At 43.9% G+C, this 19,887-nt stretch overlaps 1 protein-coding gene across 7 annotated transcripts in view; it reads left to right on the top strand.

Annotated features, from left to right (window-relative positions):
• sh3pxd2aa (SH3 and PX domains 2Aa) overlaps positions 1-19,887 on the top strand; it is a 121,275-nt gene that overhangs the window by 13,909 nt on the left and 87,479 nt on the right. For all 7 annotated transcript variants that reach the window (XM_036137604.1, XM_036137606.1, XM_036137607.1 and 4 more), the window contains one exon: positions 6,661-6,741. In XM_036137604.1, coding sequence (XP_035993497.1) covers positions 6,661-6,741 — 81 coding nt within the window. The remainder of the gene's footprint in view (positions 1-6,660; positions 6,742-19,887) is intronic.

The raw sequence follows: 19,887 nt of genomic DNA on the forward strand, positions 1-19,887 counted from the left end.
ACTTCCCTGCCAGACGGAGGAACGTTTGTGAGTCATTTCTATGTCGGGTTCTTTGCATTTTATCGGCGCTCAGTGCGCACGACTGGGCCTCGTTTCAGACCTGAGTCAGAAAATCTTAGCTTATTGTCTCTAAAAGTGAAACGAAACGCATCCTCCTTAATATGCGACATGCTATAGGACAAGAGAAATCAGTTAAGTGCTGATTTATGCTGAGCGGCAGCGGCCCTGTGTGAAGTGGGCTGAGTTTATTTCTGGGCTTGGCAGGGTAGGAGGTTTGAGCTCGATATTTTGGGCAGGGCCAGCCAAAGGATGATGGTTGGCGGTTCTGTTTTCCACTGTGGTTGCCGTCACATCCCCGGACTGCTTCTGTAGTTTGGATCTCTGCAGCTCTTCCAGACATTTCCAGCGCTTCATCTCAGCATCTGACGGGAATTAAACGCGTTTATGGGCCGGCGTGTCGCATGTATTATTGGGCTTTCTGCGGTTTATTTGGTCTGTCCTCCTTTTTCCAGGGTGGGATGATTATCCCCGGTCCAGCTTCTATAATTCATAACAACCTCCTTATTGAAAATGTGTGGATTATGCTTTAAACATGAGCCTCCCAGAAAAGCAACCGATTTAACTGAACTCTACCAAGTCTGCCCAGAAGGGTGATTAAATCAGGACAAAGGTCGACGTCTGCGCTGCTTACTGAACGGTGTGCCTAGCACGGCGGTGGTAGTATCAGGCTGTGGGTCTGTTTCACTGCCAGAGGTTCTGGTGTCATGAAAATAAAAACGACTTCCTCCAAATTCCTTAGCTTCACCTCAGCTCGACAGCTGGATGCTTCTCTCAGAAACATCCTGTCTGGGGAGTCTGACTGCTCAGAGTCGGCAGACGTCTCTTCATGACTGCCTACTTAAAGATAAAAAAACTAATAAAAAAAACAGCTCTCACCTTGTTAATATACAGAAGCCACAAAAGAAATGCATTGTCTGGGCCGAGGAAGCTAGTTTCATGATATAATTACCTGGCACTACCCCAGAAGCACACTTCCATGGTGATAAACGGCGGCGGTAATCACCGTGGTGACGGCCCACCGCGCTGAGGAGGAGCTCCACAGTGGAATGCGACTATCGCAGCTTCTGGATGCCAGGAGTTGTTCTTGCATGCGGGGAAACATGCTGCGGTGGCTGCGTGCCAGCAGCACCTGTGCCCCGTCCAAAAGCAACAGCGACTTTTTTTTTTTTTAAACCTGCAGCTTTTCTTTTTGTTTTTTGTTTGAGGAAGCCCTTTTGTTTCAGGTCGGTGTCCTTCTTACGTCAATGTCAGGGTCTTCCACTCAACCTCGTTGGCCTCGTTCTGCTTCGGAGGCTGTTGGCAGGTACAGAGGGCTGAGGTGATGGAGCGCGGTCAGTCAGGCCGAGGCAGCCGGCTGGAAAAAAGAAGTCTGATTGCAGGACGTTCTTTAAGAAAAGCAGCGTCTCTGCTTCTCTGCACTGTGGATTCTGTTATTGTTGAATTTTATGAAAAGAAAAATAACGTTATCGTATCGTCTTGTTCATTCATGTTACTTTAAGCTGTTTTTAAAATATATATTGATCAGAAATCTTGCAGAGGAGAACTCTGGTTCTGCTGTGAACAATAAGTAAGTACAATTTTCTTGAAATGAGTATATTTGTCCTTGATTTTAGCAGGTAAGTAAGATTATCTGCCAATGGAATTAGTATTTTGACCCCTAACATAATTAGATGTACTGCACTTGAAATAAGATGACGGAGATAAGTTGTTCCTATATTAAGAGCAAAAATCTTATTCCATTGGCAGATCATCTTATTTACCTGCTCAATTCAAATCCACTCATTTCAAGAAAATCGTATTTACTTTTAGTTCCTTTTTGCAGTGTATAAGTTTGCTCGATTACGTCCTTCTTGGCTGATAAATTAAAGAAAAACAAACCTGCTGAGTAGGCGTAGTGTACAAAAAAAAAAAACAACCAAAAATAAAAAATGTAGACTTACTGGTTGTAATGGTGATTCCCACCTTTTCCAGGCACTGGTTGGGGGCAGGTGCCAGATTGGGCGGATTTTTCATCCAGCTGGTGCCAACAAGGACATAAATACGCTGCAAACACAAAAAGTAGTCCAGACACCAAACAGAGGCTGAAACACAAAACAAACGATGGAAAAATGCAGCCAAAAAGAATCGCTGCAGTCACAGAAATTAGACACAAAGTGCAAACATGCTGCAAACACAAATTAAGCTGACACAGAAAACACAGGACTAGGTTGGTGGTCGACTCCCCCTAGTGGTCTGGAGTTCTTCCGTTACGCGGAGCTACTTTGCAGCTTTTCTAAACCCACCGTTGTTTTTGCTACTTGCAGCATTTTGTCTTTGCATGTGTTTCTTTCCTCTGGGGTAATGGGGCAGAAAAAGCACAAGTCTTTTAACAGAAGGAGACACAGTGGGTGAAAGCAGAGAAAAATGTCAACGGTTTGATGAATTTTACACGTACAGATAAAACTGTGGGCGTGAAAATATTCTAAAATATTTCACAAGGTCTAAACCGAGTGTGTGCCATCATAATTTACCAAGCTGCACATTCTGTGGTAAAATCTAAAGGTAAAATGCAAATCCAGTCCTATAAAGTCCAAAGTTATGTGAATCGTTTCAGCTTTAAATGACTTTTCTGCTGGAAAGTATGGCTACGCTATGGTGCATAAAATAGCCCGGTTTCCCTCGCAGCTTTTAACAGAATCCTATAATAATCTAAGGAGAACATATCTGAACTTTATTGAACATTTTTAAATTGCTAACAAAACTCCTGGCAGATTACATGTGATTGATGGATGTTTTGGTGAGTTTTTACCAACTCGGCTGAATGAGAACCAACCCAGTAATGCATTTCTGCATTGAAGCTTTTCCCAGGCGTTTACTGCCCAGTAATCAAATACTAGCAGTTTTAAATTATACATGAGTTTAATAAGCGGAGCTGGAACCGCTCTCAGGATCCCCGTCGAGGTTTAAGCGGCTGTGCAGAACTCCAGGTTCTGATTTTTACAAATCACTGCTGCTTTCTTCTGTCATTTCCTCTGCTGTACGGCTCTGCCATTACATACAGATCATTATCGACTCATTTTTACATAAAAGTCAGTCCTATTTCAGGTGTGTTTTCTTAAAAATAGAGGTACACTGTTGTACTTTTATTTTAAAAGCTCATTATTTTACTGTTATTTGATGTATAGATGAAGTTAAAGACCTTCAAGGGCGTTATAAGACCTAAAACCTTTTAGATCTCTCTGAGATCTTTGAACACTTGTAGATATGAATTACCATGTTAGCAGATTGACAGTATTTCCTATAATTTATCAGCTGAAACTTGCAGCTTAATGTTCTGTAAAAACCTGAGTGTTTTTGTACATCTACGTGTGAGAGTGTGAGCTCCCACCTGCTCTTAATGTCTCTGCTGCAAATGTCCCGGCCCTTGGATCTGTTACCTTGGTTATCTCTGTTTTATTAGATTAGAGATGATGGTGGCATCACTTATCTCCTGTTGACGGATAAATGGACTGTATCTCATCTCCTCCGGCCTCTCAGGGCTGCTGCAGTTTTTCAGCCAAGGCTGAACGGGGACGGTAGGTCGGAGTGCTGGTTGACGATGGGAGACGTCGCAATCAATAATACAGAAGTGCGAGTTTACAAGGACGTGATGTTAAAGAAAAAAACATTTTAGGACATCTAGGCTGGACCGGTACAATCAAAGGGCTTTATTCTTTGTCCAAAACATTGTAAAGGTGCAGTAATTGTTGGATGGTAACTTTGAAATGACATGTAGTCATATTTCTACTCTTACTAAAGTGCAAATTGAAAGATGAAGAGTACTTAGGACAACACTGGCCTAGTTTAGGCTCAGACGTGTCTCTGAACGTTCAACCTCTGGTCCTACAAAGAACTTTTTATTGTCTCCAGAAATTTGAATTTACTGTGGACAAAACCTTAGTATGCTCCAGATCGACAACTTGCTCCTGGTGTAATTCTGACCGGGCATTTGAGCTTTTTCTGGTAGAATGTGTTGGTTTCCCAACACTTACCTGGCTGTTAACGATATTTCACTAATTTTCAGTAGAATTAACAAAGGTAGTTACAAAAGCTGAATCTTTTCCTTCTTTATCAATTTCAAAGACAGACTAGATGTTGAGCCATGTTCAAGTTTTAACCGTCCGGCTGTTGACTTGAGGGGAAGTAGGAGAATTTGGAGGTGTTCCTCTGTCTTTGTGCGACATTCATGTTCTTCAACTTGAAGCTTCAAAAGTTTGTTAATGACTATTTATTTGCACACTTTAACTTCTCTGGGAATGTGTGTCTGATACATTCATTAAGTAGTTTTTACGTCATCCTGGAAACGGACTTCTGCTCGTCTTTTTGATTTGAGCATTAATTAACTTGAACATTTCAAGTTAACATATTTTTACCTCTCAAGGAGTGTTTTGTCATTTACATTGTGCAGTAAAGTGACCGCTATCTGTCTCTTTTACACTTAAATCTTATCAGCTGCTGAGGACTATTTGCACGAGAGTTCTCAGGAAGTGTTGTTCAACTATTTGAACATTAAGTGTTTTGTGTTATTATGTGAGAATCCGTCCGTCCGTCCGTCTTCTTCCGCTTATCCGGGGTCGGGTCGCGGGGGCAGCAGCTTCAGTAGGGAGGCCCAGACGTCCTTACCTGACTCCACCAGATAGATTTGCTCCGCATATCCATCTGGAAACCTTCCGTTGAAGTAATTTTGGGAAGGGGCGAAAATACTGGTTAGCTGATTGGCCTATGTTGGTGATAGACGGGCCAAATAAACCAATCAGATTCGTTGTTGCTCGTAACAGAGCGACGACGAAAACACAACCACAAGCCAAGCTACTCTTGCTGCTGCAAGTAAAGGCTCGTTAGCTCAGCAGAGAAATACTCTGTAATTCCGATAAAACTTGCTCGATAGCCACGCTAACGCTAGTTTCATCGGCTGAAGCCGCCATGTTCTTTAGACTGAACTGTCGCGCTTCTCGTTGCGTCACACCTCAACCCGCCTCAAAGCCAACGCTGATTGGACGTTCGTTTGGTGAACGGCTCCAAATTTTCTTTACGGAGAGTATCCAGACTGATCTGCGAGTGAAACCTTGAAACCTCGCGAGATCAGGATGGTCTCACGAGGCTACAGACGTCCCTCTCCCCAGCCACTTGGGCCAGCTCCTCAGGAGGAATCCCAAGGCGTTCCCAGCAGAGAGACATAGTCCCTCCAGCGTGTCCTGGGTCTTCCCCTGGGCCTCCTCCCGGTGGGACGTGCCCGGAACACCTCACCAGGGAGGAGTCCAGGAGGCATCCTGACCAGATGCCCGAGCCACCTCAACTGGCTCCTCTGGACGTGGAGGAGCAGCGGCTCTACTCTGAGTCCTCCCCGGATGACTGAGCTCCTCACCCTATCTCTAAGGGAGAGCCCAGACACACTACGGAGAAAACTCATTTCAGCCGCTTGTATCCGGGATCTCGTTCTTTCGGTCACGACCCAAAGCTCGTGACCATAGATGAGGTCGGACGGACGGACGGTGTTATTATGTGAGAATCACATAAAAAATTTGAAAATACTACCAGGAGCTTTCTAGATGATTATAAAAAGTGTGTATCTGAAGTTAAACATCCTAAGAGCCTGTTAGCATGTTTTATTAGTTGCATAGCTAGCACTGTTGCCTTGCAGCAAGACGGTCCCTGGTTCCAATCCCGCCCTGGGGTCTTTCTGTTTGGAGGTTGCATGTTCTCCCTGTGCATGCACGGGTTCTCTCTGGGTACTCCAGCTTCCTCCCACAGTGCAAAAACATGACTGTTAGGTTAAATTATCTCTCTAAGCTGCCCTTAGCTATGAGCGTGTGTCTGTTGCTCTGAAAAGAGAAAGTATTGGCGTAGATGCGTTTTCTGTTGTATTTGTTGCAACATCCTGTTATTTTAAAGCATAAACGTCGACTTGTCAGTAGTAAATTGATATTTGGTGACTGTATTCTGAAATACATCACATATCAGCATTTCTGACTTTATAATAAACACCAAATAAATCAGAGGAAGGAGTGGGTGGTTTTCTGTGAGAACAGGCTGTGCATTCGTCCATAGGACTCATTATCGCCGCACATTAACTGCAGTTTGGTCCAGTTTGATTCTGCATCTGCTAATCCCAGCCTTGGTTTGAATCCATCATTTATTGGTAGATTAAAGAACGTTTCCACAGTCTTTTCATTTAGGAAACTTCTATGTTTCCTTTTTGCAGCATTTATGTGGAGCATTTGTGACAAAATGGTTGCGAGGAAACTGGAACTTTGTTCCCTTAATTTGCTTTAACTACATTATTCTGGAATTAATTTCTTTTTTTGTCAAGGACACAAGGATGCACGAAGCAGTTTTTAGAAGCGCTTGGTTCAGAAAGCTTAGTTTTTGTGATGAACAGACAGAAAAAGGTTTATTTTTATGAAACAGGAGGAGTGAAATGTACCTTTACTGTTACCAGATCTGACTCAGAGCTTGGGAGTTCTGCATTGGAGGCTGGGAATGTCAGGAGAAAGAAACACAAACAAAATGTTACGCTGACATGATGATGATGAAGAACCTCTGAATTGCTAACTTGCTGCCGTTACTTTCCTCTTTCGGCAGGTGTATGTCATCAATGTCACCTACTCTGACAACACGTCCCACATCATCTACCGGAGATACAGCAAGTTCTTCGACCTGCAGGTACGCCTCCGTCTCTCGCTCCTGTTTGCTGATCTTAGAACTCGGACCCCGCGGTTCTCTGCCTCCGGGTTTGGTGTCTCTGTTTTGTTTGGATCCCGGCTTCGTGCTCATGGCTGCCTCGTCGCCTCGCTGAATCTTGCATCTGGTCAGGATGTTGTGTTGTTGTTTTTTTTTTTATCTTCTCTGCCTCGTTCAGATGCAGAGAACTCTTCTCTCTTTGCTCCTCTTCTCTCTTTGCTCCTCTTCCCTCCTCATCTCATCCCTGGCTTGGCCTCAAAACGTCAGCGAGCCGTCAGGCCTTTTCTTACAGCACGAGCAAAGAAAAAGTGGGTTTAATGTGGCGTGTTTTATGGCTGGGCTGCTGTTAAATCCTGCAGCTCGGGCTGCTGATCGGCGGAGTCTTTATTTAGAGTCTTTCTCGGCTTGTGTAAGTCGTTTTAAAGCGGCGGGACTGTTTGTGTTGGAAGGAGGCAGTGAAAGCGTCCGCTGTGTCGCTCCCAGTGACCGCAGGGACCCTCGGCTCGCTGCAAGCTGATACCGTGTGCATTTTGCTCCTGAGGTCCACGGGTCATGAGTAAATATAAAAAGGTTGTAGTGAAAAAGTTGCAGGGGGCGCGCCTGAATAGCAGCAGTGTGCTGCTTCTGCAGGAAAGGATGTTTCAGTCAGCGAGAGAGAAAGTCCTCTCTGAAAGCTCTCTTTGACGAAGCGGAGTCCCCCCCCCCCCTGCAGCTGATTATTCCCACTGTGGAGTAAAAGACGGAGATGGAATAACAAACAAGGAGAAGCCTGATGGTTTACGTAGAAGATGGCCCTCAGCCGGCCGCAGAAGGATTCATCTGGTCTGGTTTCTCAGACGGAGCAGGGCAGAGTTCACCCGGCTCTGTTTGGGATTTACCGAGTCGGCAAATATACACTGCAAAAACAGATCTAAAAATAAGTAAAATGTCCTTAGAATTAGCGTATTTATCCTTGATTTGAGCAGGTAAATAAGATTATCTGCCAATGGAATAAGTATTTTGACCCCCTAAAATAAGATAATTAGACATCCTGCACTTGAAATAAGATGATAGAGATGAATTGTTCCTATTTTAAGCGCAAAAATCTTATTCCATTGGCAAATCATCTTATTTACCTGCTCAAATCAAGGACAAATACGCTAATTTTAAGAACATTTAACTTATTTTTAGCTCCGTTTTTGCAGTGTAGCAGCTGTCGTCTGACGGCGGCCTCAGAACTTTATCGACTTTTTCATTCACGTCAACACGAGCGAAGAAAGTAAAAACAAAATGCCTTCAGTTTTCGATTTAATCTCAAGGAACTTTACAGTCAGTTCAGTCAAATGATGCAGTCAGAAGGTTGAATCAAATAAAATCACAAATAGCCAGATGTCATTTTGTCTAAAACCGCAGCTTTTGACTTGTTTAGCTAACTGTTGTCCCCTTCCAAGAGTTTAGAGTCCACAGGGTAAAAAAGTTGGTTTAAGTCTGAATTCAGTGTTTTGTGTCTAAAAATAGGTCCTTAAGAAAACGCATAAAATAGTCAGGGCTGCACTTAAAATATATGTTTTGAATTTGTTGATAATTATCGATATTGATCAATATGATTTCTATTTTATCGATATACTTTGTTTTGTCTATATCGTCCAGCCCCAGTTCCAACATTGTGAAATGTTTTTAAGGTTTGTCCTAACGTCAAAGGTTGCAGGGGAGCCAGTTAGTGATTTTGTTAAAAACTATTGTGTCTTAAAGTAGGATTGTTCCTCTCAAAAAATTGTTCTCGAATTAAAGGGTGGATTTTGTGTAGTTTAAGATTTCTCTACAAGACTAGTTTTTGTTAAGGGTTGGTTAGGAGTGCTGTATATTCTAGAAAAATAAAAATGAAGCTTTAATTATTGCCATTAAAACTGGCTGTAATAGCATGATCCAAAAATAGCAGTTATGTAATTTTCCAGGCCTTCTAACTGCACTGACAGCCCCCCCCCCCCCCCCTCTTAAAACCATGAACAGTCCTGTTTGGCCCCATTGTTTCAGGAGCCACCTGCAGCCTCTCCTGTCTGAGCATTTATTTGGTGCAGAAACCCGCCGACCTGGAAAAGGACGCCAGCGGTGCGGGTTTACCCGGCGTTTCCTGCGGGGGATTCTCGTTTTCTGTCTTCCTGGAGACACACGGGTCCTGGATCCAGGCCGGCATTCCTTCTCTGTGCCAGCGATGCTGAACATGGCCGGATCAGAAGAAACGCAAAATGCTCCAGTCTTCCTCTGACCGAGGAAAATAGAAGCTGCATTATGGCTGCTTAGCAGCTCTTCGTGTCAAGAGTAATTTAGAGTCTATAGAGGCGATATATTAATACCAAATGTTGCTTGAACCACACACCAAGGAGTTCGTTTACTGATGTCGGGGAGGAACTGCCTTGGGCCACGTTTTCTGAGACTGAAATACTTTTCCTTCTGCTAATAGTTTTTAAATTATGGTCATTTGGGGAGCGGAAGTCCTAAATAAAAAAAATCTGTTTTAGTGCATTTTATGGTCTGTTCCTGCAACCGTTGAAGACTTTAACTTTTTGTCTATTCGTGCATTTTCTTCCAACTATCCTAGAATGGATCTCAGAGTTAAAAAGATCTACCAGGAAAAAGCCAAAAAGCCCCAGAATTTCTCTGTAGTTCAGGGGCCTCCAGCTCCTGACCCTAAGAGCCGCTGTCCTGCAGGTCTTAGGCGCCTCCCTTTTCCAACACACCTGAATAAAACTAATTACCAGGCCCATAAAGACCTTGATCAATGCCCAGGAGGTAGTAGATTCTTTTGTTTCAGGTGAGTCAGATCAGAGATGCATCTAAAATTTGCAAGACAGAACTAGTGTTAGAGGCGTCTGCTCTGGCTGCTTCTGGGTGATCTAAAGGCGTCCCAAGCCAGAAGGGATTCATAACCTGCACCGTGCTCATACTGACCACGGTGCAGGTTACGGTCTGATTCAGTCCGGGTTTGCCGCCAAACTCCCTCTCCCACTGCTCCCAGGGAAACAGAGGCCAGCTGTAACTCCGGCGGCGGTAAGGGCACTCGCAGGAACAGAAGTGGTCCTTTCTATTGCTATTCCTCATAAACGATTAAAAATAATTTTTTAGGGTAAAACTGCTGTGATTTTGTTCTGAAATTCACTGGAACTTTATCCTCTCTAGCGCCCAACGCTCATAAAATTCAGGAGTTTGATCCTGGGACCACTGCGGCGTCTGGTCAAACTTCCTTCTTGCAGAATTTTTTTCCACGGCCTCGGTGACCGGACCCCAAACTGCACGTGTCTGGTGTGAGTGGACACGTGGATTTTTAATGAGACAGATTTTTAATTCCTTGCTGCGCCGGAACCGTATCTGCACCGTATCTGCACCGTGTTCAGTCTGAGCCTGAAAGACTCAGACTGAAATGCAGAGGCAGTAAACTCCCTCTGCATTTCTTTAGAGACACTCTGGGCTCAAAGAAACAGGAAGGCGTCCTGGAGGAATCCCAGTCAGGTGTCTGAACCACCTCCCTGTTACCCGGAGAAGCAGTGACTACTCGGATCCACCACTCCTCCTGGCTGGGGCAAAGCCCGGCCATCCTACAGAGGAAGTAGATTAAGCCTCTTGTATCCAGCTTCTGGTTCTTGAGCCACAGGTGAGGTCTGGTAAGCAGATTAACCAGTAAGTCAAGGGTTCATGTTTTGGCTCAGCTGCTTATTGGCCATGGCAGACCAGAGGAAACTGCAGACCAAGCATCGATCAATCCAACCATCTTCCGCTCCATTCTGGGCTTCTCTCGTCAACCAGGATATTTGAGCTCCTCCACTTGGAGCAGATCTGGAGGGAATATTCCACTTTTTCATGGTAGAGAACCCTGGTCTGTTAGACTCATTGAGTTCTGGAAAATCAAGACTGGAACAGAAGAACGGAACATTGTCGTCTCCAAAAAGCAAAGATGTGAGAAACCCAACGTCTACGCTCACACCCTGAGGAGCATCTGAAACACCTGAACCCTGATGGGTGAACAGGAGCCGCCCTGACCGGGTCCTGTCTGCATTAGGAGGTCGGACTTTAACTTGGGACGGTGTTTAGAGACGTCTTAGCAGTAAGGATGTGAGGAGGCTTTGGCTTTTAAAATGATGTGATAGTTCTGGTGAAAGGGAAGTCTGCCTCGCAAAGTGACCTCTAGTGTCTACCAGCATGACTTAATCTGGTGAACTAAGTATAAACCCAAACCCTAACTGGGTTCAGAACCAATATAAATGGTGCATAACGGAGATAACGTCCAATTAAATTAGATTATACTGGAGATTTGAGCTTTTTTAAATACTTATAATTCATTAAAATACTAAACTACCATTAGAAATAAACTGGTATACAATGGTTTAGGTTCATGGGTACACAATCATATTTTATGAGTTTAAAAGAAGAGATGAGTCTAGGTGTATAAAATGGAGGTATGGGTTTGTGAAGGTATATTTCCTGATTAAAATAACGTTTAAGAAGCGTCCGATACTTCTAAGTCGATGCATGGCAGCATTTAGGTGGAAAGAAAGAATGGTGGCAGACCAAAATAATGTATAAGCAACTAAATAAAAATAAAAAACGCACATCGGAGTGGGCTGATGATACTGACACTGGCTTCTGACTTTTTTGCAATCAAATAATAATTATTCATGTTGAATCTCACGTACGTTTTAAATCTAAACCATTTTGTCAGATCAAACCGGGATTGGCTTATTTTATGCCAAACAGAGATTCTTTAAAGCGGTCTAAAATTACTGTTATTCTACTTTTGAAGACTTAAAAGAACGTTTTCTGTCCTCATCTTTAAAATGAACTAGTCCAGATCTGAAAACTAAAATAAGGAGACGGGTCCAAGCTGGAGGGAATCATTCCCATTCCCTTAGATTGCCTCTCAGCGTCCACTGCTCCCTGTGGCATGGGTTAAACACAGAGACAAAGTTCCCCTCCGTGGGACTATAAAGGGAAATATGTAAAATATGATCACATGGATCTATGGCTGAGAGAAATATCGGCCAGACTGAGACCAATTTTATCTCTCCCCCTGTTTCCCAGTCAGACAACGTCATCCTCCCGTCCAGGAAAGGGAAAACTGCCCTTTCCTGGACTTGGTCATTAAGGGAAACTGGGCGTGGGGTGAGTTACCGGTCTGAAGGGAGGAGTCCAGGTCTGGGAGTGACTCAGGTCAGCCGGAGGAGGACATGATGACACGGATGATGATGTGTCTCTGCAGGGCTGGGCGCTGCCGGCGTTCACAGGAAACCGGGAGCGTTGGGTTTATCTGGGAGACAACGCTGCGGCTCACGCTTTTAGAAAGAAACGCTTCGGTTCGCTTCTCTCCTCACACACACACAAGCTCCCGCTGTACAAACCTCCATGAATATTCAGTTCTCTTAACGCAACATTCCTCAAGGACCCGATCAATCGTTTCTGAGCAGATTTGCAGATGACCTCCCTGCCTTTTGAAATGAACTCCAAGGTTAGAGGCAGCCTGGTGGCTGCAAAGAGAAACAAAGTTACACCAAAGCCGTGGTCGCTTTAGAGAAAGGTCACCGAGTCGTTAATTCTCGTTGTTTGAGAGAAACGTGCGTCAGGCCACGAGCGATGTCCTCACGCCGTCCTCAGGACAGACTCTAAATATCCCATCCAGCGCCTCAGCCTCTTCGTCCTTGAGCTGTTCTGTGGATGAGCCGTTTATGGAGGGGAAGAGCAAGCCTGTTGTTTCATGTGGAGAATAAAGTTTCTTTGAATTATTTGTGTGTGTCGGTAAGGGAAGAGGTAGAAAAACAGAGCGTAGACAACCTGTCCCAGCGATTCTCACAGCCGGCGCTGAAGATGATGATGATGATGACGATGATGTGTTTTTTTAATATTCTGACGGGTTTATTTGCAACATTTAAGTTAAATGGAGGCACACATGTGGCTGTATCTTAAGGCAACACCTCAAACACACTGCTTCCTTGTCATCGTGGACACATCCGAAGGAAAATGCCAAGATATCAGGAAGAGGATTGTCTCCAGAGGCCACAAGGTGCCACGTTTGAAAAGTCATGCACAGGCATAACGAGCCCTGGACAAGCAGCCGTCACAACGTTCAGGAGGGAAGACGGGTTTTAGTGTGCAATGTGACGACGCTGGCCGAAGCTGGTAAGAGTCATTATCCAGTGAAACGAGTCCTATCCTGCACGGGCTGCTGATTAGCCCCTCTGAGAGGACGATTACATCACTCTGAAGATGCAGAAAAATCCAGAGAACAGTTTGTAAATCCACCAAGGGACCAGAACCACATCACGGTCTGATGGCTTTACTGATCATTCTTATGTTTGGAGGAAAAAGGTGTTGTTTGCAGCCCTGTGAAGCACGGTGGTGGCAGCATCATGCTGTGGAGGGACTGCTGCACATTACAAAATAAATGATTTTATGAGGATATTAAATTATGTGCAAATATTGAGCCAGGAAGTGTGTCTTCTAAACGGACAATCCTAAACATCTCACCTAGTTGGCTAAATGGCGGCACAGGAACTATGAAGGCCAGGAGGAATGGGGGAAAGTCCAGAGTTTATGAACCTGGAAGCATTTGGACCAACGACTCCTAAAATCCGCCTCATCCTGATTCCCGGTGCTTCCTCTGTGGTGATTATTGAATTTACTGAACGGATAAAGTTTCTAAAAACTGTCCACCGTCCCACGGCTTTCCTACCTCGGTTTGCTCGGCTGCCTGTTATCTGCAGCTGCACACGGCAGCTGACAGACTTCCTCTGTAGCTCTCCTCCTCCCTTTCATTATTCCTCTCTGCTCTGCCAATCAGCCGTCGTTTCTGTCCAGCTCAAGGTCTTCTCCACCGGACTCAGATGGATTGTTTGGTGAAAAGCTCTGAAGTTCTGCAGCTCGCTCTGAGCCCTGAAGGGAGAAGCTTCTCAAGGTTTTTCTTCCCTATTCAGGATATTTTTTTCCCATTTTATCTGCTGAAAGGACAGATTCTGTTTTCTCCTCGCTGCTTCGAATGACTGAAGGACAGATGTTATCAACAGCCTGTGATGAAAAGACAGATGAAAGCGTATGCAGTGCAGCACATCCAGCTACTGGTACCATTTAAGTGGTATAACTCGACACAGTACATTTTTATAGCAGTTTTCACTACATATTAATATCTTTATTTAAAACAGTCAACCTTTTTTTGATGATGCACGGAGGAACTGGATTTAGCCCATTGTTATACTGACTGGTGTTAAAAGTTCCAGTTATTTGGCTGTTGTCAGTAAATGCATCAAAACTCCCTCTCTAGTTAATCAATGCAATTAAAATATATCATTTTATTGGTGCTTAACATGTCTGCAGGGAACAATTTGTACAAATCTGTCTCCATACAACCAAAATGTTCTCTACAGCTTTAGTTACCTAAAATTCACCCATGCATTTTGGGACCAACCAGGCTTTTAACGCCGTTCAGGGTTCGATTTGGGAATTTGGGAAACAAGATGCGTAAAAATATCAAAGAATCCAATTTCTCATTTAGTTTGTGCTGATGTTCACGTGTCCCTCTTCAAACCAGAGAAGCATGTAGGAGATGTGCCAAACAGAATAGTAGCAAAACTACAAGCTTTGCTGTTTTGTGGATTTTCTGGAATTAGACAATATCCTGCTTGACCGATCCAAACAATGAACAACAGCGCTGGTGTTTGTAAGTATCTTCATGTGTTTACACCCATTAACACTCAAACATGGTCGCTCCCCCGGTCCTTTTAACTTCTTCAAGCAGCTTACCACTATAAACACCCTCTCAGGATGATTCAACTTCAGACTTTAGCTCAACCATTTATTCTAACACGGCAGAGAAATGATCACAAGTTACAGCGCTGGACTCTAACAACAAACAACACTAAATAAGTGAAGGTCTCTAAATCTCATTGGTTACGCTCACACTGCAGGGAAATGTGACCAATATGCGGCACTAATTTGGATACATATCTGATTTTTTTCAAAGCGTCCGCTGTCTGAACGGTCATGTTGCGTTTTATCCGTCTGTTACGTCACTCTCCTGGCTCTCACTACACATCCATACACGGTAGTAGCAGCTAGCGTAAAAGACCATTAATAGCTGTGCTGCTTTGTTCTTACCTTACTTCTTGCTATGATGTGATTTTAATACTGTCAGCTCCCGTTGCTCAGCAGCTTTCTAATAATAACAAGAAGAGATGTCGGTGTTACACCATATTCTGTGATCACCGTATAATTTATTTTTGTGAGTGTCCTGCCTGGCAGCGCAGCATTAATAATTGTCTTACTCCCAAAGTGCTTTGCTTGATTTCTACATGCATAAAGCTTTATTAGATTTTATGATGGGACTATTTCATGTTAAATGGACACTGAAATGGGAAGGTATACCGTATTCTACGACCACCGTGTTACTTTACTCTGGTGTTACGTTGGGGAGGCGCTGTTGCTTTTGCATAGCGTAACTTGGCCTAAAGACAAAGATGTTAACCCAAAAGTTATAACAGCAGTAAGAACATAAAAATATAAATAAATGTCTGGCGCCAGGTTTTTGTCAAAAACTTCCCTGACCTTTGTTATATATTTTTCGGTGTTTTTTTTTTTCATTTAAATGTATTTTTTTAGTTGTGTTTTAAGATTTTCTTTCACAAATATTATGTTGGGTTTTATTGTTCAGAGTTTTTCAGCAGCTTTGTGATACAACTTATATTTAGCACCTATCTGTAGTGCTTCTATTTTAATTAGTTCTTGATTTTTTTATTAAATATGTACAGTGTATAAAATATATATATAGTTAAACCTAAAAGTATTCATACCCCCAGCAGATTTAGATTCAGAATTATTTTTGTTCAACCAAGAACTTTGTTTCTGCCAGGATATCAAACGTAATACAACCACGTAAAAGGAGGAAGGTTATTTAAATGTTATTATAAAATAGCATCTCAAACAATTTATACCTTTCTCAACAATATACAAAGAATCTTTATCTGTGTTTTTGAAAATTTCCGGTCATGTTTTGGTGATTTATCTTTGGTGATGAGCTCCAGGTCTTTGGGGTTGAAAGGCCTCCTTTCCATCACCCTAATCTGTGAGTTCACTCCAAAACCTCTAAGCTTCCTGATCAGGAAAAGTCTCTGATTGGCTTTCTTATAAATCAATGCTCGCATACTAATTTAATTTAAACAACCAGTTAGCTTAACATGCTGGAGTACCCGGGGAGAATTCTTGCATGCAAAGAGAGAACATGTCACATATTATTTCTGCAGGGCAACATTGATAAAAACTGAGGCAACCATTCATTTCAGGGTCTAACTACACCCCTCTGGGTATTTAAACTCTGCGCCTGGGTTTAACAAAATCTCCAATAATAACGCAATGCAAGGTTTGTCTAGGCAGTGATGATGTCAACATTAATTAAACATAAAGTTCATGGGAAAAAAAATGCTGAGCACAGCTAACGATTCTCCCCAAACAATTATAGCTCTTCTCAAGATGTTTAATTGCCGCTCTAAGCTTGTTTTTGCATCCTAAAACATACAGTATTAGGTCATAAACAAGCAAAACTTCATGCAAATCTCAAAAGTATGTGAGTTAATCCAGACTAAATCCTCGTGTTTATTGTTCTGCCTGTCAGAATCGGTGTATTTTCAGAGCTCTCTCGTCAACCACTGAAAAAAACAACTTCTTTTTTTCCATGTTTTGTTGCTGATGAAGCAGAATCCAGACCTGGGATTGTGCGCGGCCTCTGCTCGTCTGCAGTGTTGGTGACACGGGCAGTTTCAGGCCAGCCGGGGTCCTGGTGCCTCGCCTCGCCTCGCACCCAGCAGGTTAATAAACAACGATTGAGCAAACATCAGGCCGGACAGAACGCGCTCAGAGCCCTAAATGCCAGCCGGTGGGTTAGAGGCTGACATAGAGCCGGTCAGAGATAAAAGATGGATGAAGCTGGGGTACATATCTCCTCCTGTCCTGCTGTCTCCATCCGTCTTCGCTCTCTTTGTCTTCCTGCATTCTCTGCAGCACATCAGTATCTTACAGTTTCTCACTCCGCCTCTTCCCCCCGGTCGGCTTGCATATCTATCCTCTCACCTCCATCTGTCTCCGTCTCTCTTCAGAAACCCTCCACCAGCTTCATCACTAGCCTCCCCCACCCCCAACCCCACCCCTGGTCTTTTCCCAGCTAATCCAAACCGACCAAGGGAATTCACTTCTTCTCTTCCAGGTTTCTATTCTGCATGCTCTCTTTTTATTGGGTTGCTAATCTGATGCAGGCGTGGGTGTGCGATGCACTTCTGCAGTTTATTCAGTCTACCTTTTTAGTATCCGTTGATGCAGTTTAACCCCCTGGGACCTCTCCATCACAGTTTTGTGCTACAAACGCAGGAGGAGCTTTGGAGGCTGTAAACCATTCAGATTTAAACCGTCAGTCGCACTACGGTGATAATTAAACGGAAAAACCAGCCTTTCCAAACAGTCCCAGTCTGTCGTCGCTGCCTCCATAGGAACCAGCAGGGAAGGTAGCAGTGAGTCCAGCTTTACTGACGAGCTGATCGTCTTCAGATGTGACGACCTGTGTAAAAGCAGGAGTTTAATCTGTTTAACACAAGCGTCTTTTAACACAATGCCAAGTCAGAATACCATCAGTAATGGCTAATAGACAAACAACCTGGGGCCCGCCCAGGCTACGTTTTAAGGGAACTGTGTCCACAGAGAGACGTGTTCTTTAGGAATCTTTTCTTCCTCCTTTTCTGCTCATAAACCCCCCAACAAAAACCTCTTATGGTGCATTCACGGCAAACACAAATGAGGCGACCTGAGTGGATGATTCACATATTAGTTTTATGGAAAAGGCCCGCGATGCGATCCACGCTGAGCTAGAGCGAAGCAGAGCCTGCGATGACTTTCGCCGGAGTTCAAAAATCTGAACTTTTCTGTTAATTTGCATTGCGTCAACCAATCAGAGGCTGGATATGGCTGTGACATACGGTGAAGGAGCAGGCCAGACGCCGCCTCTGCCGGCTCCTTGCTCTGATCTCCTGCTACTCCTGTCTGAGCTCCAGATGCGCCTCCTCGTCCTACCTCTGTCGTACGGGTAATCCATCCCCAAAATGGGATAAAAGTTTTGGATTTTGGGCAGAAGGAAGCACTGCGGGAAGTGACCGTGATCCAGCCGTAGCTCCTGGACTCTCCGAACTAGGAGAATCTCTGGAGGATCTGGTGGATCCGCAGGGATGGTGGCGTTGTTCAGGTTTCCAACACCGTGACTCGGTTGGTTCAAATCTCATGTGCTCTGTTGAGTTGAAGAGACAGGTGGATAGAAACTCCTCCTATCTGATGATGTGGTGAAGCAAGCGAGGCCGTAAATGTGTGTGAAGAGTCATGTGACTTCAGGAGAAAACTTTGCTGGAATCACGTTCAGTGTGAACGAAGCGATTGTCTCCACCTTAGACTCAATAGGGTTCGGTTAGCATGTAAAATATTTTGGTTCCTAACAGAACTATTAGAACAAGACTGAACAAATATGGCTTATTTGGAAGGCTTGAAGTAAAAACAAAACAACTCTTCTCACTAAAATGAATATGGCAGCTAGCGCAACTTAAAAAAAAAAACACCTGAAGGAACCCCAACACCTCTGGAACGATGTCCTTTGGAAAGGAGACATGTTTGGTCCTAATGCTCAGCACCGTGTTTGGAGAAAGCAGCACCAGCACCTCTTACCACCAGTCAAGCCTACTGGCTGCCAGTTTGCCACCAACGAGTCGCTGAGTTGACCCTGAACTCCTCTGGATATGTTGACGACGGCTGAAGCTTGGCCCAAACTGGGCCACGAACAAGAACCTTTACCTGAGACCAAAATCAAGCTCTTTGGCACAGACTTTAGCTGCTCTGTTCGAAGGAACATAAATAGTAAGTATTGCTCATCCAGTACAGCAATAGCTCAACCTGACTGAAACTGTGTGGTCGGACCTTTAAAGAGTCGTGTAGCAACAGAACTTCGTAAACCTCGTTGATCTGCAGGAATGTTGGAAAGAAGTTCAGAAAATTCCCCCACAAAGATGTGAGAGGCTAAAAAAGACAGACAGGAATTGACCGCTGAGAGATGTTGCTGCTGAAGGTTGTTCTACATACTGTTGGACCCTTGTTAGGGATTTATTCTCTCAAGACCTGATGCTCATTATTGTGTGTATTTACAATTTAACCGTTGCATAAAAACTCTTTAACATATTGTTAGAGAGTCATCACCAGTTGGCGGGTCCTGACAGCGTCGACCACGCAGGACTCATAAGCAGACAACGGTGACTGACGTTCAGCGATGCTCCCGACAGCCACTGCACATCAGAGGTCTCTGGAAGTGTGACAGGAAGCTGTTAGCTGACAACACAGCAAACGATGGAGTCAGCGATGAAGAGGCTCGCCCCGGTTCCCTCACTGCTTAGTAACTCACCGTGACCAGAAAGGCCCATTTTAGTTCCAGTTTCAAACTCTCTGTCCATGTTTATTTTTACTTCTTCCTGCTTGCTTGTGGTTAACGTTGATATTTTACCGTGAAAGAGAAATAAAGAATAATGTGAAACTCCAAACGCCTTTTGCTTTAAGTATGTTCGCCTCGGCTGTTTCTGCCGGGCCTCGGCGCAGATCAGAGCCTGTTCTCTCTGCCTTTAATTGCGCTCTAACTGCTAGTTGGCTGGCCTACTTTCTCAACTAAATGAAAGCAGTGTGAGGCTAAGCCAACACTGTTCCTTTTTTTTTTTTCTGATCGAGGTTTGCTGCTCTGGAAGCCGAAAGCATCGCTGGTTCGCCCTGTCAGATTTCTGCCAAGCTGCTAGAGTGGAAAAGTGTTTGAAAATGTCGGAGGAACATTTATCGTCTCGCTCGCTCTCTCTGGAAGGAAGGAGGTTAAACGCTGGACCTAAATCAAAGCTGCGTGAATAATGATGATTGGGCAACAAATCTCATTGCTTAATTCACTAGAATAAGAATTAAAATACAATTTCTGCATGAAAAACAGCAAATGGCGGTTCTCTAAAAGGAAATGCTGCATTTTCTCTAATGTATTTGTGTTGGTGAAGCCTTACCTTGTCTGAACCACTTTATGTGGCCTACGGAGGGTCAATGATTGTGTCTAACACTTGTGAA

This window comes from Fundulus heteroclitus, chromosome 5 (assembly GCF_011125445.2).
Source record: "Fundulus heteroclitus isolate FHET01 chromosome 5, MU-UCD_Fhet_4.1, whole genome shotgun sequence".
Lineage (NCBI taxonomy): Eukaryota > Metazoa > Chordata > Actinopteri > Cyprinodontiformes > Fundulidae > Fundulus > Fundulus heteroclitus.